The 8,868-nt window shown below is 31.8% G+C and overlaps 2 protein-coding genes across 5 annotated transcripts; one reads left to right on the top strand and one right to left on the bottom strand.

Moving 5' to 3' along the window:
• LOC100163596 (acidic repeat-containing protein) lies at positions 1-3,691 on the top strand. 3 transcript variants are annotated; one of them, XM_001949778.5, is made up of 8 exons: positions 1-102; positions 387-525; positions 604-807; positions 877-1,074; positions 1,223-1,406; positions 1,474-1,608; positions 2,998-3,168; positions 3,227-3,691. In XM_001949778.5, the coding sequence occupies exons 2-8, from the start codon at positions 472-474 to the stop codon at positions 3,508-3,510; spliced, it is 1,230 nt and encodes a 409-aa protein (XP_001949813.1). In that variant the 5' UTR covers positions 1-102; positions 387-471; the 3' UTR covers positions 3,511-3,691. The 3 variants fall into 3 exon arrangements, with proteins under 3 accessions (XP_001949813.1, XP_016663213.1, XP_008187133.1); XM_016807724.1 differs by lacking the exon at positions 1-102 and adding an exon at positions 160-246; XM_008188911.3 differs by lacking the exon at positions 1-102 and adding an exon at positions 200-327.
• A 2,015-nt stretch (positions 3,692-5,706) lies between these two features.
• Positions 5,707-7,530, bottom strand: LOC100571820 (neuralized-like protein 2). 2 transcript variants are annotated; one of them, XM_003247253.4, is made up of 2 exons: positions 6,360-7,525; positions 5,707-6,012 (listed from the first exon to the last, which is right to left on the bottom strand). In XM_003247253.4, exons 1-2 carry the CDS (start codon positions 7,021-7,023, stop codon positions 5,897-5,899), a joined length of 780 nt encoding a protein of 259 aa, XP_003247301.1. In that variant the 5' UTR covers positions 7,024-7,525; the 3' UTR covers positions 5,707-5,896. The 2 variants fall into 2 exon arrangements, with proteins under 2 accessions (XP_003247301.1, XP_016663215.1); XM_016807726.2 differs by having other exon boundaries at positions 5,717-6,012; positions 6,474-7,530.
• Between the last annotated feature and the right edge of the window lie 1,338 nt (positions 7,531-8,868).

The raw sequence follows: 8,868 nt of genomic DNA, 5'->3' as shown, positions 1-8,868 counted from the left end.
AAATACAACATGCACGATGGATTACGGATTGTATTTTTAATTTTTACAAACCTAGTTCTAATTTTAAACGTTTCAGGAAGCTATTTTAATACTTTCGTACAGGTATTTTCCTAAGATTATTATAAATGTTTGTTTTTTAAATGTCCAACAGTCCTAAATACAATTTATTATATTACCTGCTGCTTGGTAGTTGGTATTCAAATGTTATTGACTATTGTTAGTACCAGCTACCAAACTGTACATAACGTAAGGTTAATTTTTTACTGGACGTCAGGACACCATCACTATAATATTGTTATGCCTATTATATATTTTTGTTATCACAAAGTATTTTTATTTATATTAATTTTATTATTGTTTGGTATTTACTATTTTTATATTTGAAGGTACATCGCAATTAAAGGATTTATCCATTATCCGAACCCCGAAGATTAAATTAAAATAACCAATTGTCATTATTAATCGTGCATCATGGGACGCAAGAAAATTAATATATCCAAAATCACGGACGAACGAAACCGTCATGTACGTATATTTAAAGTATTATAATTTCCACGATTTCTACATTAATTTTTTAATGTTTATTATTATCACATTTTATAGGTGACGTTTAATAAACGCAAATTTGGTGTTATGAAGAAAGCTTATGAGCTAAGCGTATTATGTGATTGTGAAGTAGCAATTATTATTTTCAACAAGAACAACAAGTTGTACCAGTATGCTAGTACAGACATGGACCAAGTATTACTTAAATATACTGAATATAGCGAACCACATGAATCACTGACAAACACTAATATTATTGCTGTAAAATCAAAATTAATTGTTCTTTTTTAAATTTATTTAATATTTATTAATTGCATTTTAAAATTTTAGCAATTAAACAGGAGAGGAGGAGGAGAAGGTCCTAGAAGTTCTAAATCTGTAGAGTCACCTGTTGTTGATGAGAAGAGTGCAATAAATCAACCAAAACAATTTAAAGTAATGTCCACTCCTAGAATTAAACTTAAACACAACGATATTTCTGATGAAGAATTCAGAATACTTATGACACATGGAGGGAGGATAATGGATGTAAGTATTTATAACTTGTAATAAATATATGATAGTTTACATATTTTCAACTACTTTCCATTATTTATGTATAGTAAATAATAAATATAACTTTTTTAATATTTGTATGAACATTTAAATTATATAATTGTTATTCAATTTATTATAGGATGATGATGAGGACGATGATGATGATGATGATGATAGTAATGGCCTTGAATGTGAGTATATTCCTGACATGCCAGACATTCCTGGCATTCCTCCTCACAAACTTCCAGAAGCTTTAAGAAAAATACGAGAGAATAACTCTAATGAAAATACTAAACGAGTGACTTCCAGCGACTCAGATATGAGTATGAATCGTTAATATGTATTCTAAATGTGAATTAACTGACACAAGTATTAATAATTCATTTTTAGGTGATGACGAGTTGAAAATAGACAGTGGTGCTGATGATGATTTTGAAGAAATTGATGACAGTTTACATAATGATATCGAAAGCTATATTTCTCAAACTACCTCACAACAACGAACTCTACCTAATAACCCAACAGGTATTATTATGCATAATATTTCATAAAATAATTATAAGAATTAAATATGGAGCACAACTATAGTTTTTAAATTTGTGTTTAAAACATCTGGTCAAAGATATCACATCATCAAACTTTAATATAATACAGAAAGAAAAATGTCATCAATAGAGATAGTACTATACTATAGTAGTTGATGATTATACTCCGGCCCAGGAGAGAGTACTTCTCGCTCGCGCATCCAAATGAATTAGCTCCGCGGTGTCGGCCCGAATTCGCCGCCCAAAGTTCCCCCACTCACTGCGAACGGCCAGCGTACGGGAATGTTTTGTGGTGGGAATGTGCGAAAACGGACACGTTTGAGCCGCCGCCCAGAAGTACTCTCTCCGGGGCCGGAGTATAGGTATAAACTTTTTTCATGCTTCATAGATTTTGAACATAATATAAATTGTATTTAAAATTTTTTTTGTTTTTCAACACATTTACTTTGTACAACGCTAATTGGTGTAATTTAACATTTGTTCACATAGTATGTTGAATGATGCCAATAGGAATGTAGACACCCTGTTATTCAATGCACTATAACTTGATCAGTGTAACGATTAAACTATTAGATATTTGTCAGGGTCTCCTACAAGTATAAATTTAAATTTTTAGGGAATTTTTTTTTTAATACCTAATTTTTTCAACACAGGAAATAGTATATTCAAACGTGTTATAATCATTTTTTGAAGAAAAAAATACATATATTTTTATTGTTATATGTAGAGATTTTTTATTGTAATTAGATTTATTTACTGCTTACAAGTACTCACATGTCATACAGTATTATGCTTATATAGAAGCTTATTGAATTTATAAATCCACAACACATGATTAAATTGACAATAGACATAGATGTATAGATCAACATATTAAGTGTTAAGTATGATTTTCCTGTAGACCTACCTAGTACCTAGCATAACTACTATATTTTATTCCAAATAAGTTTAGTAAAAATCTCAACGGAAATGCATCTACAGTCTCGTTGGCTGCCAATTTCTGCAGCGAATCACAGAGGTCCTATCATTCTGAGGCTGCACAGTTTTTCCAAACTATTCCATTGTTAGACACTTCAAGGAAACAAATTACCATGAAACATCCAATTTTTGAACAATATTGTATAAACTAGTTATAAAATTATATTTTTGATTTTTGTGCTGAGGATGACATATTATATAAAGTATGCACAATCTGAATCTGTATGGTGTCCAGTCTAAAGATATCTCAGTATCATTCATCTTCAACTCCTCATAACCCTTTGAAAAATTGGACCAGTACCATATTTCTTATAATATAAAAACAAATAATTTAAATACAAAATATTCTGTGTTATGTGGCCTTTTAACTTTATAATGATTACACTTTTAGCTGTTACTGAAATTAAAGAAGAAAAAAATGATGATGACGTTGATGTAGAATTAATCGAAGATAATATCAAAATTCCTGAGGAAGTGAAGAGCTCTAAAAGTCCTGAAGCTACTAAACCACAATTGACGCAAAATGTTCGAAAACCACAATTTCTGTCAAATATTCACTCAAGTATTGTACAATAAATATATTTTATTAAAAACTAAAATTAATTTTATTTATTAATTAGGTTTAGGTTTAATTCAAAATAAATCTCCAAAAAATCAATCTTTGAATGTACGGTACCGCCCTTATAGTATTCTACAAACCTCCAAGAAAATGGTAAAAATACCACCACAAAAGTCTATGGAAATTCGAAGTAACATAACACACAATGGACAGTCTCCAATACAGCAACGAAGAGTTTATGCAGGATTCAAACAACGTATACAGGTCAAAAAAGATTTGATGACTCCTGAAATTAAAATCAATACTGCACAATTGTCGCAAAGTAGTAATACAAATGATTCTTAAAATCAAGTGTACATTTTAAAATTGAAACATTCCAAATATTTTTACTTTTATTTAATAATTTTTTTTTTTTAAGACTGTACTTTCGTAACAATTATTGGTATTTGTTTATATATAATTATCATATAATACAATTTTAATGTGTAGCAGTTCGAATCCTTTGTTCAAACTTCCTATTTATAAAAATGTAATCATTTTAATATTAACCTACAATTGAACATACAATATTATTTGGTTAAAATGTTATACATGCCAAATGTTTTTGTTCGGTCTAGATATTATTATGTGTTATTGAATAGTTTTAAGAGCATATAATATGTACCACTCTTGAAAACAAAATTATTAGTTGTATGTATTATTCAATTTTAAACTGGTTTTTAGTTTTTGTTCCACAATTTTTACATTTGTCGTTTTATGTATTAAAATGTATGTTATGTTTTAGTATTATTAATTATTATCATTTAAAAATATTTTTACATCATTGTTTAGATATTTAGTTAAATGTCTGGTTAATTAAATGTAATTTATGACTATAATATATGTTAATTTATTTTACCTTAAATTATGTTGTAAATCACTATTCCATAATAATATTAATTTACAACAAATTTACTGTATATCGAAAAAAACTAAAATAAATTTTAAAAAAGGTGGATAAGCTGTATCCAAATCATTATAGCCCTTTTGCGAAGTAATTCGTAAGAAGTTCCAACATACCACAAAAAAATTAGGCTATAGCCAAACAAATTCATCACACTATATATCTACACCTATGAACATGTGGGTTTTGTTCAAGTATTCCAAATGTGTAACAAATTATTTGTTAGTGTATTTTATTTTGTATAATTAATAATAAACTATTTATTTCATAGTATCTTAAATCTTAATGCTTAATTCTTAACTAAATTAATGAAATAATAATTTAACACTAAAAAAAACATTGGATATTGCATGACAAATTAAATAACACAGGTATCCAGTGCCGCAACAACCGCAGGGGCATCCGGGGTAATGCCCCTGTAAAGAGCCGCTAATAGTTGGCTCAGGAGGCCCCGCATCTATTTTAAATTTTTAAATAATTGCATTTAAATCAAATTAAAAATATTTATTTTAATAATTTACAATGCTTTTTAATTTTCTGTCGAAGAAAATGGGCCCCATAATAATATCTATATTTATATCTATAAATGGTCACTTGTCACTGGGTAGTGAGACTTCACATTATATTTTTAAGCTTTTTAAAAAAAAATTACCATCGTTATTTATTTTTGTATAGGTAACCTATAAGAAAAAATTATATACTTATATACTTTGTCCGGGGCCCCAAGAATCCTAATTGCGGCACTGCAGGTATCGTGGCAGTAGTGTAGCAATTTTTAGGTACAAAGTTGTTAAAATCCTACAATAAAATTATTATTTGCTATGCTTCCAGTATCCAGCAACCACTGAAACAGGTTATTTTCTACCTTTAGGAAATCAAAAGAATACATGTGCTCTAAAATGACTGAGTCTAAACTGGACAGCTTATCGGTTAGGTCTATTAAATGTTCATTTAGATTTTAGATATTGACTTAGTTATAAATAAGTGTACTTAAAACTAGAAGAGAAGAATGCAATTATTAGAGGACTAATAAATTTAACTACAAACTATACAAATATCAATACATAGTATTCTTATAGGGATAGTTATTAAAAATTAAAATACAACAAAATGTTTATTTAATCTTTAGATACAATTATCAATCATGTATGTCATTTTATAATTGTATTATATTGTGTTAATTGTTTATGTAATACATCAATCTACATGCACATTGCAAGACTGATTTTCCTAGCCGTTTAAACTTTAAATTATAAATTTTTTTCCCCCTAATAATCAATAACTAATAAGTACCTTAGGACCATTATTAACAAACTAGCACCTAACATAAAAAAATCCTAGATCCACCACTGAATTTGAAGCTATTTCATTTATTTAAAATCATCTGAATAACATCTCTGAATCCAATAAATACCAGTTTAAAAAATATAAGCTATAGTCAAATCATTCCAATTTTTAAATTTAGTATAAATTCTATATTATGTATTATTATTTTTTTTATAACACTATATTACTCCGGTAATCATAGATTATCATTTTATGCTATAAGTAAATATACTTTATACACAGTTTTTATTTTATTAAATAATAAACAACACTTTTGACGAACAAAACAAAAAAAATATATATTAAACATCATATAGGTATTGCACAAAATATTCTGTTGTTCAGGCACAAAATATAAACAATAAAATAAATTATAAAATGTACAGTGATGGTAAAAGAAAAATACAATTACAGCTTGAAAACTAAAATTAGGGTTAAAAACTTAGAATAGTAATCACCAGATTAAGTCTTATATAGGAGATACTCTTTAAGAGCATTGGGTAATGGTAATTTTGATACGGATGCTGCTTTGATATTCTTCAGAATAGTCTCCCTGCACGCACTCTGCAACGAATTAACTAAAAACACAACAATAGTTTCATAATTACATAGACAAAAATCAAAAGTTATTATACGGTTTACTAACATTTATCTGACAGTCATTAGAAAAACTATAAATCTGATAGAGCTATGCAGTGTACAACAAATGTTAAATATTTGTCTGAACCAAATTAAATACAAGCCAAAAAACAACTAAGGACTAAGGGGTCTAAACACGCAACCCTCGAAATTCAACATTTACAAATTTACAATACTATGGTATTAACATGCATTTGATGAAATTTGCAGTCGGTCACTAAATTATCTACACACATCGGTCGACATGATGCGGGGAGTACATATTTATTATTAACAGACATCTTACCATTGTATACTTGTATTACACGGACTCGTTTAGTGGCACCGTATACATCAATGACTGCTCTGATAGGACCATCGTTATACGGTATGGTCCTCGAAAGTGGAACAACAAACTCACCGTTGATAATGAAATGCATAACAGCCATGTTCTGGCCACAGGGCAAATACAACACGCCGACCCGACTGCCCACGTCCGTCGGCAAGATGTCCATTTTTTCGTGGCCTGACGACTTCAGAATGCTGGTTGGAAATGTACCCCGGGATGTGAATACGTGATTACCGTCCAGCCGGAAGTAGTTGGTCAGATAGTTGGCGTCGTACCAAGCCTGGTGTTTGGTTAGGGCGCATACCCACGATTCGCCCATCGTCTTGTTGGATACCATGTCCGGTATAGCGCACTGTGGTAACAGATGACCGCTGCGCTGCAGCGCGTCTGGGTCGAGCTGTGTCAGGCCCAGTCGTATGTGTCCGGACCAGCCATTCTCGCTGCTCTCGATCTCGATGAGGAACACCTCGCCCGGCGACAGCGATTGTTCGCTGAACACTATGGCGTTGGCGAAGCTCATCTCCCGGTGGGCCACCGTGTCCTGTTCGTGAAGGCTCAGGTTGTAACCGTGGAACCGGTGAAACCGCGTTTGCCGGTAAGTGCACGGCTGCTTCTCGGACATGGCGACTTCGGCCGCTCGGGGACAATATCAATACGCGCGCCGATCGCACGCGACGGCGACGGCGTTCCTCCTTCGAGCGGAATCCGACTGCGGCTGCCGCACCACCAGTACCACACCCCCGTCAAAGACGACGACCATTGGCGGCGGCGGCCGTGGTCGGCACGCTAACTTCGAGTCATTTTACCCGGCACTCGATTTATGACACACTCTGAAACACGAATTAAGATACACCTTAATATCTTAATTATATCTCAATTCGTGCTATGAAATCACGACGATGACGACGAATAACAATAATAGTAACGGCGATATACGATGTTACTATATTATTATAGTTAGTAGTTAAGTAACTACAGTATTACACTTCAGCGTAACGCGTGCGTACCCTACCGCGAAACCGTAATCTCAAAGCGGCAAGCAGCAGCCAGCAGATATCAACAACAGCAACAAATAACAACAACAATAAATAGCCGTGTATTACAATATGATGATCATGATTAATCTGACATATCTTTAAAAGTTTAACCCTTCGTTATCTAATCAATTGTCTTATCAGTTATCAATAACCAAAGATCCCGCCCACGGTCTTAAAATCATCAAGTCGTCTATGGTCTATAAATAAAATTACTCTATTCGTCTCTCGTCAATTAGTCAAATATACTCAATAGCATAAAATATGAAAGCATGATTTAAATCAATCATGGTCAATAGTGAATAGACTCAATCGTCAGTCATGGTCAGTCGACGCCCAATGGCATTGAATGAATAAAGTGGTCGCCGGTATTTGATTTCTGAACGATCATCGTCATTTACGATTCGTCAGTCGTCACCATGTAGGCGTGTAGCAAATAGCAATACTCATAGACTTTGGTGTTAGGAATAATCTATTCTTTATAACCAGTACTTGGAAAGCTTCTTCAAAAAAGGAATTAATTCACGTTCACGTTCATCTTATTAAAAAGTAAATAAATCGTTTCTCGTTCCTGGTTTAAGTTCCTTTCCTCGTTCCTCAATAATTTAAAAATATTTATTAATATAATTTTCTTAATTGGCGTGGAAGAGTGTAAGTTACGTATAACTATTCTTAAAGGTTTATCCTCTCTGAGTTGATAAGTGTGGTATTCCGCATTCTCGTCTTTAAGAAAATGAATTAGAGCTCTGTATGAATCTGGGTTTGAAGTTTGTATTTTTAATTTGTCAGCAGACGATTTACAAAAAAAGTTGTCAACACCAATTAATTCGGTTAATCTAGTGCACAGCTCAGGGAAATCACCAACTCCTTTTACGAAAATTGGAGGAGGTGGTTTGTTTTGGACATTAACATTAGTATCAATGTCAATTTGCTCAATTTGCTCTGCAAGGAGAGTGGAGGAATTTTCAGCTTGATTTTCGTCTTGAGTGAGAACTTCATAACGGTTTCTCGAAATGAAAATTTTTTTTTTATTTTTACTTTTTTGAGTAGTTGGTGAGGTTAGGTTAGGTTAGGTTAGATTCAAGCTTTTCAAAATATGACCTTAAGAAAATTATTTAACGCACCTCCATACATATCAAACCATACCCTACATTTAGATTGTAACTTAAATACTATTAATGACGAAGCTAAACGTTTTTATAAAAAATTTCATAACTGTCTATCCTCTCATTCATATCCACTCATTAAAAACTTATCATCCCTCACAATCCCAGGTAGCCCTCCAAGGCGACTTAAACGTAAATGGTGCAGAGATTTATTACTTTAAATAATTACATATAAGTTATAACTATATATATAATATAAATACTAACATATAACTAAACTCGCATTTAATTAAACCAAGACGAAAGTGTCATTAATGGGTGGCTTCT

The sequence above is a fragment of the Acyrthosiphon pisum genome, chromosome A1 (assembly GCF_005508785.2).
Source record: "Acyrthosiphon pisum isolate AL4f chromosome A1, pea_aphid_22Mar2018_4r6ur, whole genome shotgun sequence".
Classification (NCBI taxonomy): Eukaryota; Metazoa; Arthropoda; class Insecta; order Hemiptera; family Aphididae; genus Acyrthosiphon; species Acyrthosiphon pisum.
This window is presented reverse-complemented; position numbering and strand designations above follow the sequence as displayed.